The sequence below is a fragment of the Haliaeetus leucocephalus genome, unplaced genomic scaffold, assembly GCF_000737465.1.
Source record: "Haliaeetus leucocephalus isolate CR32 unplaced genomic scaffold, Haliaeetus_leucocephalus-4.0 Scaffold239, whole genome shotgun sequence".
NCBI lineage: Eukaryota > Metazoa > Chordata > Aves > Accipitriformes > Accipitridae > Haliaeetus > Haliaeetus leucocephalus.
The window spans coordinates 195,710-209,072 of record NW_010972675.1 but is presented as its reverse complement, the minus strand read 5'-3'; the positions used below and the strand labels follow the sequence as shown (position 1 = coordinate 209,072).

Here is a 13,363-nt window from a genome sequence, read left to right as displayed (position 1 = left end):
GACTTATTTTCTCCCCCCCCCCCCCCCCCTTAAGGTGTATCTTCCCCCTAAGCATGCTGTTAGTGAGCTCTGGTTGGAGGATGATAAAATGTAGTTGAACGATTGTAAATGCTATGTATCTCATGGCTGTTATTAGTGAGTACCTCACCAATTGACATAGTACTAAAGTAAGTCAAATAGAAGTGATGCTGGGGGTGAAATGTCCAAAAAAAGAAGGTAAAAAAGAGGCATGTAGACTTCTCAGGTGCTGACCTTGTTAGTGCATTTTTTCACTTGATAAATTGCAAGATCACTTCTTAAAACTTAATTAATTTAAACCAAAGCAGTGGAACCTATTTCTGGCACTGAGCCAGAATACATGTCTGGAATACCTCCTCAGACTATTTATGCATCAGACACGCTGCATTGTGCCGTCATGACTGCATGATGGCAGGAGCTGCTTAACCTGGCTAGCTGTTGATTACACTCAGAGGTTAAGTTATTGGTTTAGTTGATGAAGCTTCAACAACTGAGTTGGGAAAGCTTAAACATATCCCTCTTATCTCATGTGTTACTGCCACAGCTGCTGGAAACAGTGATGCTTTGCCTGAATCACTGTATCTTTACCAAAAAGAAAGTTGTTAACAGAATCCTCAGAGGGAAAATGGTACAGAATTTCTTTGTCTGGTTTGAAATACAGTTGTCTGAACAAATGTATTTGTAAGTTTTTGAGTAAGAGAGGATTTCTGTCTTGATAATGGGTTTTTTTGCTGATTTTGAGCAGGCTGGGTTTAATTTTGCCGGATAGTGAAATAAACTGCATTTTTAATACAAGCCCAAAGTATCAGTCCTAGAATAATGAATTTTTAAATTTGCTGCGTAAATGATATTTATAGTGCTTTTGTTGGATTTGTTTGCATCCATGCAGGTTGAATTTGAATGTATCAATGAAAAGAAAAGACAGAAGAAAAAAAACTATAAAAACTCTGGCATTGTGAGTGTTAAGCACTGTGAGGTCAGTAATATATTCTGGTATAACTCTGTTTTTAAGTGTTCAGGCATAACAGTTCTTATCTAGTATGCCTTCACCCTCAACTTTAAAATGTCTGAAAGTTCCAGACACAGTAAATATTTAAGAGCTCTGATTCATATAAGGAGACAGACTGACAGCTGAATCATGTGTCTGTCCTACCCTATCTCCTCACTTTCTCTTGAAGATGCCATCTATATGGCAAAGGTCGCTTACCAATTTGTAAGGCCATTCCTGAACCACTGCATTTCCCAAGTCACTGTTTTATGGTGAATTAGAATCTGGTAAGTCTGTTGTAATATGTTGTTTTATAAATGATAGTGCTTTTGGAGCTTCTTTGTTGTCTGTCTGTAATTTTGTAAAAGGCCTGATCCTGATGCACTGAGTGTGTGATGGCATACGCTATAAATATCCTCACTGCAGTGGGTGGATGGGATATCTATAGAGTAAAAGTAGTGCCTTGCATGGGTGAAGATAACAAATCCGGAACCTCAAAAGTTGCTGCAATAATACTTATTGTTTTTCTCCCATTAAAAAAAAAAAGTCAATTTCTATCTTTAACTTCTATTTTTAGATCCTAGTAGAATGCACATTCCTTGATTACATCATGGGTGGGTGTCAGCTGAATTTCACAGTAAGTTAAATCATTTATATAAAGTAGCTTTTGAGTTTTGGAACAAACTGAAGCATATAATTGATTGCCCGTGCTCTTAATTTGATTATTGGGGGGGTTTTTTTGCTGTTGTTGTTCTGTAGCATGGAGGGGGGAAGCCATTTTGCTAGAGCCCATCTAGTCTGTTTAGAAAAAATTATTTTCCTTATTCAGGGCACAAAGTTCTGAACCTGTAGTTAGGAGACCAAGGAGACATTTACAGTTCTCTGATTTCCTTCAAGTTTCCTTTTCCTAAGGGCTCCCCCGCCCACCCTTTTTCTGACCAAGGATTTCACTTTTGCCCTTAATGGTGGTTTTCAAGGCCCTTTGCCATTGAGGTCAGAGAACGAACTATCTGTAGGCTTCTGTGATGTCTGGCTAGTCGTACTTCTGAGACAAAATATGTGTATGGCAAGATACAGGATGAAATTAATGTAACAGCTATTGAAGAGCTGCTGTGAATGGTAACTGAAAGTAAAAACACAGCAAAAACCTGACAGATAAAAGTCATTTCAGCCCTTCTGAGAGATGCAGAGCCTTCTGCTGGTTTTGTAGTGGCATTGTTTTAAGAGTGTTAATATTCCAAGAAACCTGCATCTATGTATTGTGCCTGTTAGATTTGTAGATGTCCTGGTAACTACTATTTACAACTCTTTCATGATTTTCACTTTGGCTTTGCCAGAGATAAGAAACATAATTTACCTCTAACAGCAATTTGATATACATATTGCATTTGACAGGTGGGAATAGATTTTACAGGGTCCAATGGGGACCCTCGCTCTCCAGACTCTCTGCATTACCTCAGCCCTAATGGAGTTAATGAATACCTAACAGCCATTTGGTCTGTAGGAATGGTCATTCAGGATTATGATACGTAAGTTTTAGATTTTCATTTAAATAATTTTTTAGGTATGTATTGATTTTTGTGGTAGTTTCTTAAACTGGTGTTGAAGATGCCAGCAGATATATTGGAATGAAACTTCTGAGCTGAAATGTAGAGCTAAAAAATTCTTCATAATCACTGCACGATCGCATACTCAGAAGCAGAAGCTTGTGTCTACAGCAGACAAGCAAGGCTTTTCATCTGTGATGTAAAGAGCAGCATTAATTTAAATAAATGCTTGCATTCTTGCCAATTTGGTGGTAAAGATTGGTTTTGGTCCTAGAAACAGTTATGGGGGGAACTTCCATTTAATTTTGCCTCTTAATGCTTAATAAACAGCATTTTTAATGCTCAAAAGCAGCACTGATTAGCTAACTTACTGAACTGTGACAGCTTTTAAAGGAACACACTTCATTTTCTTTAAAATTACTTTTTTAGAGATAAGATGTTTCCAGCCTTTGGATTTGGTGCACAAATTCCTCCTTCCTTTCAGGTAATGGGATATGTAAATGCACTACATGAGACAACTAAAAGCACTTACTTCAGGAGGAGATTGTATATACAGTCCTGACTATGTCTTTTGTGTATTGGCAGGTGTCACATGAGTTCCCATTAAATTTTAACCCATCAAACCCATTCTGTAATGGTAAGTCTGAGAAAGACCTAGAGAATAAAATGTCGAAGGTGAAGGGATAAACACACTTGAAAAGTGAACTGTGAAGCATGTTGTTCTAATTAAATAATGAGTTTAGTCATGTAGCAGGAAACAGTTTTATGACTGTTTTCTTAGTTAATATAAATAGCATTTGGTCTCTCTTCTGTAATGATTTGTGAAATAAGTGTTTTAAAGAGCTAGGGCACAGTACAGATAAGCTGGGAAGGGTTCTGTCATGTTGTCAAGCCACTTCATTCTACTTCACTGCTGGCGTGGAGTTGTCTGGTTTGAGTATGATCCTAGTGCCTGTTCAATGTGGCCTCTCTGATCACACTAGTAACTACCACAAGCTGCCAGGCAAAGGGAACTGTTGTAATTAGTTACACACACTTGAGTGTATAGTATTTCTATTCACATAAAGCCAAGCATGTTAAGCATGTGCATTAAGCATTGGTCAAGCTGGAGGCCTCCATTGCTCATGAATAATTCTTTTTTTTATCATGATTAGTTTTAAATCTTTGCATCATCACTTTAAATAACTGATATATACAGTGTTTTAGGAAAATGGAGTGCTTCAAAACATCCTAATTCTAATATGAAAAAAATAATATGATCTATTTGTGTTCTCTAGGAATCCAAGGCATTGTTGATGCATATCGGGCTTGTCTTCCTCAAGTGAAGTTATATGGGCCAACAAATTTTTCTCCAATTATAAATCATGTGGCAAGATTTGCTGCTGCAGCTACACAACAGCAAACAGCATCTGTAAGTTCTTTAGGGTAGTATGTGTATTCTGCTTACTTTTTTCTTTCCCTTCTAGTTTATAAATACTATTTTTCTCTTTTAAGTATGTTTCAACAGCTGGCCATTTACTTTGTGAATTGGTGTTTGGTACCATTAAAACGATATAAAAGCTAACTGATTTTTGCAGATCATACACAACAGTTGTCTCCTAAATTAAATAAAGTCTTCAGAGTTGAAATATCAACTTAAAAATACATGGCACTTTTATGAATCTTCTATTCAAAGCTCTTGCAGTGCTATATAGGTGTTAAAGTCTAATTTAAGCCTTGGCATATAGGCGAATGATCTAACGTCAGCTGAGAAAAATCAACTAGACCTTGTTTCATATCAGATAGCTGAGGGACAGAATTCAGTAAGGTATCAAAGAAATGGAGGATATAGCTCCTGACACCTAGTTACCACCATAGATAATTAACTGTCCATACTATAAAGCTTTAGGTGCTATATGTGCTGTGGTCTCCTCCCTATCATAAGTTGTTGACCTTATTAAGAAATAGGAGGTCTGAAAAGCAAGTTTTGAGTAATGAACCATTTAGATAATAATCCATGCAAGTTCAGGAAATCTGAAACCATATATATCCTAAATCATTGATGATAGCAAATACTAGTATCTCAGATGTCATGTAAAATCAGGAAGTAAAATCAGCTATTTTTGCATATTAAAGTACCTGTGGAAACCAATTTGGAAAAGAGCTATTGATTTTCATATGCCAAGAAGTTTGTAAGGTTTTGCTTTGGTAGCCTTTCAGTAGTAACTGTCATCTATATATATATATATAAGGAAAGTAGCAAAACCTCTTGTACTTATTTTTTTCTGAGACTGCAATATGCCTAGCAAGAGCTTTATTTTTTCTGCCTAAAAGCATGTATTGAAGAAATTTTGCTGCCTTGGCCTTTAATGCATATTGTAGGTATTTTGGGTTGGCTTTTGGTTTTGGTGTTGGGTTTTTTTCAGTACAGGGGAAGTATAAGAAGAGAGAAATAAATCTAATGTGATGTGCTATCGTGCCACTGGTTATAGCCTTCTCTGATCGTGGCTGCTTTGTAGATATTCTTGCTGGAGTGGGGGAGTGGAGTGGTGGGAAGCCATGAGAAAAGGTGATACCTGAACACAGAGATAAGGGAAGACCAGTTATTTTGGAGGCAGATAAGGGAAGATGGGAAGCAAACTACTGAAGAGGAAGACTTCTGAGAATACTGGGAGTACCTTTGGAAGTTGCATTTGTGCTGCCCAGGAATCATCTGAAATGAACCAAGTGAGAGAAGACCAGAAGTTCAGGAATTTAGTAGTTTCTGAACTTTGTACTTCTAGTTTGTTCTTGGTACTTCAATCCAGAACAGAGGCGAAGATACCAACTTTTAGAAGCCTTGTCAGTATAGTGGAAGTAACTCAAGTGGTACTTGAATAAATTACCGAAATACTGCAAGGTGGTTTCAGATGCCTAGGTAATTAACTTAATAAAGCAGCTAGAAAACATGATTAAAGGAATTTGAAAAAGGGCATTCTGTTTTTTGGTACAGAAAGATGTGTTTTAATCTATGTTTAGGATTTTAGGGATACATTATGAAAATGAAGGCCTGTTCCATTACCCTTGGTAGCACTTTTTTGTTCATCTGTTCTTAACTGAATGAAACGAAGGCTAGCATTTCATAAAGATATTGATAGACCAGAAAGGAAACAAATACAAGTTTCATAGCTGTTAAACTGCCATCTATCCTAGGACAAATACTTGGAAGATAGGTTAACTGTTGGTTTGTCTGGGGATTTTGGAGAGGAGGAGGAGAAGGGTGATACCATTGGTTTTTTGGGAGGTGGCTGTTTAAAGATTACTTCTTTTAAAGGATTGATTATGTTGTCCTTATAAATTTCTTTGGACTGTACAGATGAAGCCTGACCACAACTTAAGATGTTTGATTGTAAAATTCAGTGAGTGCATTGAACATGCTCAAAGTAACAACAGTATGTAGTCTGTGTGTGCATTTTTCTAAGTGTACATGTCTACACATTTTCTATTTCTCTGTCATAACACAGTGTGTATTGATTTGACAGCAATACTTTATACTTCTGATCATAACGGATGGTGTGATAACAGACCTTGATCAAACTCGAACTGCCATAGTTAATGCTTCGAAATTGCCTATGTCCATTATCATTGTTGGTGTTGGAGGAGCAGACTTCGATGCTATGGAGTTTCTTGATGGTGACAATGGAGTTCTCAGGTCCTCATCAGGAGAACCAGCTGTCAGAGACATTGTCCAGTTTGTGCCATTCAGGAAATTCCAAAATGTAAGTAAACTTAATGGTATGCTTAATAAATATCGTAGAGGTATGCTGGGTTTGCTAGGATAATCCTACGTATAGTCCTAAGCTTTTGCAGTGTCTCTAAAATGAACTCTGAAGTCTGAGATAAGTCTTTATCAAATGCTAAAAAAAAAAAAAAAAAAAAAAAAGACAAAAGACTTCAGCATCTGTAGGATTTCCATTAGGTCTGCTGATGCATGTTTAAAAAGACTCCATTTCTGGTATCAGCACTGCATTTCTGACAAGTTGCTGCAGGGGAATGACCTTTGTATAAATCTCTCCCAGACTTGATTAAACAGATGGATGTGTTTTTCATTTGGGAGGAAGAACTTACTGTGGTTTTGTTCTTATGGTAAAGTGTTTTTTATTGTGGATGCCCATTTGTAAACGTGGATTAGTCTCACATTTTAGTGCAGTGTTAAAATTCAAGGTTAAATCAGGGAGGTCGTAATCAGTAGAAATTGTGTGTGGGCACAATAGTGGTGATAGTTTTCATTTTCATTAAAGCAAATATACCAAAAAAATAGGTGGTGAAAGAATGGAGTCCTGATTTTTTGCTGTAGTACCCAATAAATATGCACAGGCTAATATAGTCCAACTTTTAAATGCCATATCGCTGGAAGTAGCAGATTTAAAAAAAAACAAACAGCAAAACAAAAGTTTCCTCAGGATGGGGAAGATAAGGTCATTATTTTTATTTCCATCCTCATATGTTCTAATTTGGTTTTGTTTCTTCATATTAACCCTATTAATAATACTCCCTATACCTTTGTATTTTGTCTTTGTATTTCTGTTTTTACTTTTGATACAAATTCTTTGTTTAATCTCAGAGCAACTCAGGCAAACTGAAAAGAGAAAGAGAGCAAAATCAATATAGATTATACTTACTGAATAATGCACTTGGATGTAGAGTAACTAGGGTCAATATTCAATATAAAATTACACATTCAAATGCTTTCAGTTTCTAGAAAATGGGGTGCTTTTTTTCCCATGGATACTTAGTATTACAGTAAAAACTATCTCTTAGAAGAGCTGCTCTGTAGCAATACAGTTACTGTGGATGAGACTTGGTGCAAAAGGTTGCAGATGATTAGACAAGCCCCTAAAGTATCATCTTAAGCAGATAGTGGAAGTGTGTTTACATGGCTGAAGTTCAACATCTGCACTCTGTGTGTGTGTATATTTCACATGACAAAAGGTATCTTAAGACATGGCAGCCCTTTGAGCACCCAGCTCCTGTTACTTCAGTGGAACAAGGCAGCCAGCTGATTCCTGGTAATGGGAGCGAGCAGGTAAAGATGTCAGAGAAACTTCCACCTGTCCCACAAGGGCACTGTGTAAAGCCCTCTATAAAATGTCAGACTTTAAATTGGTCTAGTAGAGGAGTTGCTTATTACCCGTCTTAGGATCTCTGTTAAAATTTGGTGAAAACTGAAACTTGATGTTCTTTCTTTCTAAGTCTCCAAAAGAAGCTCTGGCGCAGTGTGTCCTGGCAGAAATCCCTCAGCAAGTGGTGAACTACTTCAGCACCTACAAACTGCAGCCTCCTAAGAATCCTGCTGTAAAGTGAATGGGCTGAACAGGGAAGCTGAGACTTTGTGCTTGCTTTACTTGCTATATCTGCAGACTCTGGTTCTCAAGATACTTCTGTATACCTGTAAACACACACCTCTGTGTGGTAATGTCTGTTAGCTTTTGCCTGCAAATCACTTTGCCAAATGTGCCTTTTAAGGGCCAAAATCTAATTGTGTTAATATTTGATGTTGATTTGAGAGATAGGGCTTGCATGGGTGCATTTTATTTTGCAAAGTAAGAGTGGAAAAAAAGAGGTTGAATATGCAGAGAGAAGGGGAAGAAGGGGTGGAAGTGGAACAGCTGCCTGTTTGATAAATATGGCCAGTGGGAGTGTTCAATTACTTTTGTGGGATCAGTACTGAGGACTGCAGTTTCTCAGTGGTCGTAAAACCAGTCTGAAATGAAAAAGAGGGTATATCCCCACTGAGCAGATAAAAGTTTGTATGTGCTTCAACGAATCTGGAATACTTTAAGCTTCTGTGTCTATTAAGCCACCAGAGCAAAATTTTGTCACAGGAGTTTCATAATTAAACAAGTGCCAGAACAGAGCATAAAGGCCCTCCTTGCATGCCTACTTTACGTTTGCCACTTCAGTGCCTTTGGCCAATGCCTGGGATTCAGGGCTGTGTGAACATAAGCCAAACAAGTCATTAAAGTATATATTCTTTTATAGTATACATTCTCTTAAGGTAGTACAGGAATAACTAGGGTGAATCAAGGTGAACTTCTAACATCTCAGAATACTATTGGCCTTCAAGGCTACTACTGTAAAGGCTGTAAGATGTATTTCAGTGTGTACTGTGCTGGAAAACAGGAACTCCAGATTTTATTTTGGTCAGGGTTTTGTTTTGTTTTGGTTGTGGTTTTTTTTCTTTTTTTTCAATAAGAGTCATGACTACTGATCTTTAAAGGGCTTTTTGTGAAATGGGAATTCACTTTCTAGTTAAAAAGTTTTGTCTGATTTATAACTGCATATTTTCAAGCAAAGGCAGTTCTTGAAAGTGCTACCTATATTGGTTTCGTCATTTTGAATCATGCTTCTTTGTCATGAGCCTACTAATGAAAAGTGCCTGCAAAAACCCCAGTCTTCCTTCTTCTCTCCCAGTAGGAAGACATAAAGTCTCTAAGCTCTAATCGTGTAATCACACTGCGTTTCTCTAGGGCAAACAATTTCTGGTTTATTTTCTTGGCTTGAATTTTCTCTTCACCATTTACACCAAGTGTAAATCATATTGTTTGCTTAGTGGAAAGATGAAGCTTTCTTGTCTCTCAGTTGCATACTGCTTGCTGAGGATCTCTTCTGATCCTGTCAGTGCGTGTAAAGTAAGTGGATGTAAAGGTCTCATTTATCACTTCCAAAATGCCCATCTTGAACATTAATTTTGCAGTTTCACATTTGAAGTGGTTTAGAGTTAGGTATCTGACTGATCTGATTCTGGATGGCTTACCTGTAACATGTAAGAACAGAATGGGCTAACACTAAATTTAGAATACTTTGGCACTCAAGATTGCACCAGGTCATAGTGTATGTGACTTCTTTTTAGTTGCTGGAGCTGCAATGTGTGGTTGGTTTTTTTTGTTTTTTCTTTCCATACATGTATACTCCTGTCAAGAATCTGAATTCACATTAACATTGATGGATGAAAGGTATATGTACCAAGATTGTCTTACACATCCTGTAAAACATACCAAGTGTTTTGTAGAAAGTTGACTAGTTACCAATCATGAATGAATGTGTTATTCTCCACTCCATTTTCCTTGGTGGATGGGGTCCTGAATAGTTTCAGTAGTGGAATACTGAGGAAGAGATTTTGTTTCATATTAAGCCAAGCTCTTTCTTTTTTAAATCTAATTCATGTGTTTATATAAAAATTTACAGACATCTTTTTATCAGCGTAGTGCAAATGTGTTTCTACTTCATACATAAATTATAATGAAGTGTCATGCCAGATATGCAACACAAAATATTAAGATCAAGGAAGTAGTTATAATGAACCTAAATCACACTGCTGCAAATTGATATTGTATGATTTTGGAACAGTAAACTGTTTCACAGCTACATGCTCCATGTACAGAGATAACTGGATGCAGTATTAATGCTTTGTCTAGATTAATTGAAGTGGGCGAGTACTACTGATAGGAGTACAGGATACTACTGAAGTTCCTCTGAGCTGTCTGCCAAAAATATAATGCTGCATCTGAGTTCTGTTACCAATTCTGTTTTAAGTTGCCATGGAAGTGCATTTAAATGCATTTACCTATGTTAATAGGTATTATTGTACTAAATACCTGCTTAATATAAAATAAAACCTTCTGTTTTGTCTGTATTTTATACAGTAATTCTGAGTTTCTACAGTAGAGAATTCATTATCTCTTACTGGAAAAGTGCCCCCATGTTCCTCAAGCTTAGGGAATTAAATAGCATATCAACAATACCTACTTCTTAATGTGCCCTATTCTATGTAAAAGAAAAGTGTTTCAAACCTGACGGTGACAAGAACCATTTTTCAGGTATAATTTCTCTTAGAGGTGTACAGCTAACACTTGTTGAAAAATTTAGAAACTTACAAGTTAAGCTGAAGCAATATTCTGAGTCAAGGAATGCAGCAGATTGTGAATCAAGGGGGAGGGGAGTTACTATGTTGTTTTGCCATTTTTTGTTTGTTTTTACATGTAAAAAATGCCTTATTAGCTTGAGGGTGACAAAGCAAAATATTGTCAGTTTTGTAAAGTGAATGTGCTTATAGTTCACTTGCACCACCTTGTGATAAAAATCATGTATAGCAGTTTTTGTAATCAGATGCTTTTTGCCATTTAATGGTCTTGATTATATACATGTGTACAGCAGAGAAATAACCTGTAACCTCTATTTTTTACTTTCCTATGTATTTCATTTCTGATGAAGTTAACTGATTTACAGTATATATGCATTCAAAATATAATTTCAATATCCTGTTACTCTGTTGTGCTTTTGTATTCAGCATTTTCTATGTAATGATAAATGCTGCTTTTGCAGTTCCTATGATGAGTATTCCACAGGCTGAACAGCTCAGATTTATAACAAGTATTATCAGATGAAAGGAAAAATGCCTTTTCACTCAGTGGTTATGAATGTGCAGTGTATATTTCATAAAGCATCTTATACTGGCTTTTAGCAAGAAGATATTCTGAAATGGGATGGTTTTAGCAGTGACTGTTTCATGCTCTTTGCCATGTTAGAGTTCTCCCATGCATGGTATTTCATACAATTATCAGATTTTCCAAAACTTTTTTCAGAACAGTGTCTACATTTTAAGTAGAGAGTCATGGAGATTTGGTTATTTTAATTTTCAAATACATCGTTCTACTCCACCCTTCGGTTTCTTTACATTCAAGTGTAGTCAAGTCTGAGATGCTTTTATTGGCAGAGATACTAGAGACATAGTATTGCAGCAGAGCGTGATGCCATACAGAACCTGAGTGAGCTTTGATACTGGAAGTTCCGTTTTCTAAGTGCTTCAGAGTAATTCACTCAACTTCTCCACCAGTCAAGGATCCACAGGGTAGAATTAGTTCCTGAAAGGATTTAATAGATCTTGACATTTCTTGTGCTGTTCTTTCTGGTGAAAACCCTATAAATAGTTGCAACTTGGATTCCTGGACCCTTCCTCCCCTTGCCTATGCCTAAAAATGGTGGAATTCAGGGAAGGGGAAAATACTCCAACAATAGAAAAGTAGAATGTCAGAGAAAACCAGATGGATGTTACTTGTGTGTGGCCATGATCTTCTGCAAACACTGACACTTCTCTTTCATTTTGGGTCTAAGGAACTCAAGAACTGTGCATAACGGTAATTTTGCAGACAGAACTGACAGGCTTTCCTGCAATCCTGAGCTGTTAAGAGCTGTACCAAAGCAGCAACTTGTGGGATGATGCTCTGTTGCTGCACTGTAACACTTGCTGCTGCAGTCTCAGCCCTTACTTTGTAATATATGTCAGTGCACGATTGATGAACTTAAAAATGCCAATAGTGAAAATGTTTGAAGTTACCTGGTAGCACGTGTAGGCAGAAGGGGATTGGATCTTTTGCAATGAGAGAGTGGTTTACTAATTAATATAAAAAATGTTAAAATATGGGAGGTCATGTTTTTTCTCTCTTTCCATAATGTTTTGACAACTCTCAAAAAAAATTGAGAATCATATATTGTAATGAATTCATAGATCATCATTATTCACAGAAGGCCTCATTTGTGAAGCAGTTCTGCAATATTTCTAATTTTGAGATTGTATTGAGACGTTCCTGGATGTGCAATAGATGAGTAAGTTTTTATGATTAATCTTATAATTTTCTACCTCTGTTGTGACATCCTTTTTTTTACATACCAAACAAGTAACATACAATTAAAGATCGTTCTTTCCATGTAGCAGTTGAACCTTGACCTCACTGTTAATGCAGCAGAACTTTCTTTTTGAAAGAGATTTGGGTTTTTGTCATGTCAGAGGATGTGTGGAATACACAACATGTGGAGTTCAATCATCCAGCTTTGACTTGGTGAAAGCTCCTACTGATTCTGGTTGGGCTGCCAGCTTTGCCTGTGATGAGAGAAGTTCAAAGGCGTTAAAAGAGCAGGCCTACAGAATGCATAGCCTGCAGGATCATATATAGCCTGCAAATTGAATGTTTAATTTTGGCACGGTGCCTTCTGTGGTTGGCTGGTTAGCTGAGGAGCTGTGAAGCCTGCCCTTGCAATTTCTTGGCTTGGCCTCTGTGTAATGGTTTTAGTTCCCAAAACTGTTGATCTAGTGGTGTCCCGTCCCGCTCGGTGGGCTCAGGGGAGGTGATCTTTTAGATGGACCATTGCCGCACACAGGAGTCATGACAATGACTCAGGAGGGACAGGGAAAATTTCAACACCCTGTTTCACTTGGCGAATCCCGGGGTAGGAGTCATGACAATGGCTCCTAAATGCTCAAAATATGTTTTATTTAATGTTGACTTATAACACAAGTGTGGCTAACTTTGGCGTAGCAGATACTTTGAATAAAAAACTTGACACCTAACAGCCGTAGCAAAATACTCCTAACAACAAGGTAGGAGGAAGAGAAAAGAGAGAGAGAGAGAGGAAAGAGAAAAAAGGAGAGGCATCACCACCCTTGGATCGAGCGAGGAAGGAGTCTCAGAAGTAGCTGTGTGAATTCCTCAGGTGGATTCCTCAGGCAGCAGGCAGCCGCCTGGGGCTTGGTCTCTCCCCCTTTTTCACCCTCGTCCGAGAGGTCTTTGCGCAAGTGTTGTGGGGTTTTCTCGAAAGTTCTTGGGGGGGTGGGGAGGGTGTGTGTGTCTGTGTGTGTTACTGATGTCCCCTTATCCCATTGAACTTGTTTATACAACTGCCATGGTAAGGGCCTGTGGCAAAACTCCAAGCCTGTGGCAAAACTCCAAACCTGTGGCAAAATGCCTGAAGTGCAAATGCTAGCAAACTTCTCAGAAAGAGAATTGCCAGAAAG

The 13,363-nt window shown here is 37.6% G+C and overlaps 1 protein-coding gene across 5 annotated transcripts in view; it reads left to right on the top strand.

Annotated features, from left to right (window-relative positions):
- The window catches only part of CPNE3 (copine III), a 52,023-nt gene extending 40,049 nt beyond the window's left edge, over positions 1-11,974 (top strand). For 4 of the 5 annotated variants that reach the window (XM_010568149.1, XM_010568151.1, XM_010568147.1 and 1 more), the window contains 8 exons: positions 908-994; positions 1,584-1,643; positions 2,402-2,535; positions 2,983-3,037; positions 3,139-3,190; positions 3,831-3,964; positions 6,054-6,290; positions 7,765-11,974. In XM_010568149.1, coding sequence (XP_010566451.1) covers positions 908-994; positions 1,584-1,643; positions 2,402-2,535; positions 2,983-3,037; positions 3,139-3,190; positions 3,831-3,964; positions 6,054-6,290; positions 7,765-7,875 — 870 coding nt within the window. In that variant the 3' untranslated portion in view covers positions 7,876-11,974. The remainder of the gene's footprint in view (positions 1-907; positions 995-1,583; positions 1,644-2,401; positions 2,536-2,982; positions 3,038-3,138; positions 3,191-3,830; positions 3,965-6,053; positions 6,291-7,764) is intronic. The other variant, XM_010568152.1, reaches the window with a different exon arrangement.
- Positions 11,975-13,363: the final 1,389 nt, after the last annotated feature.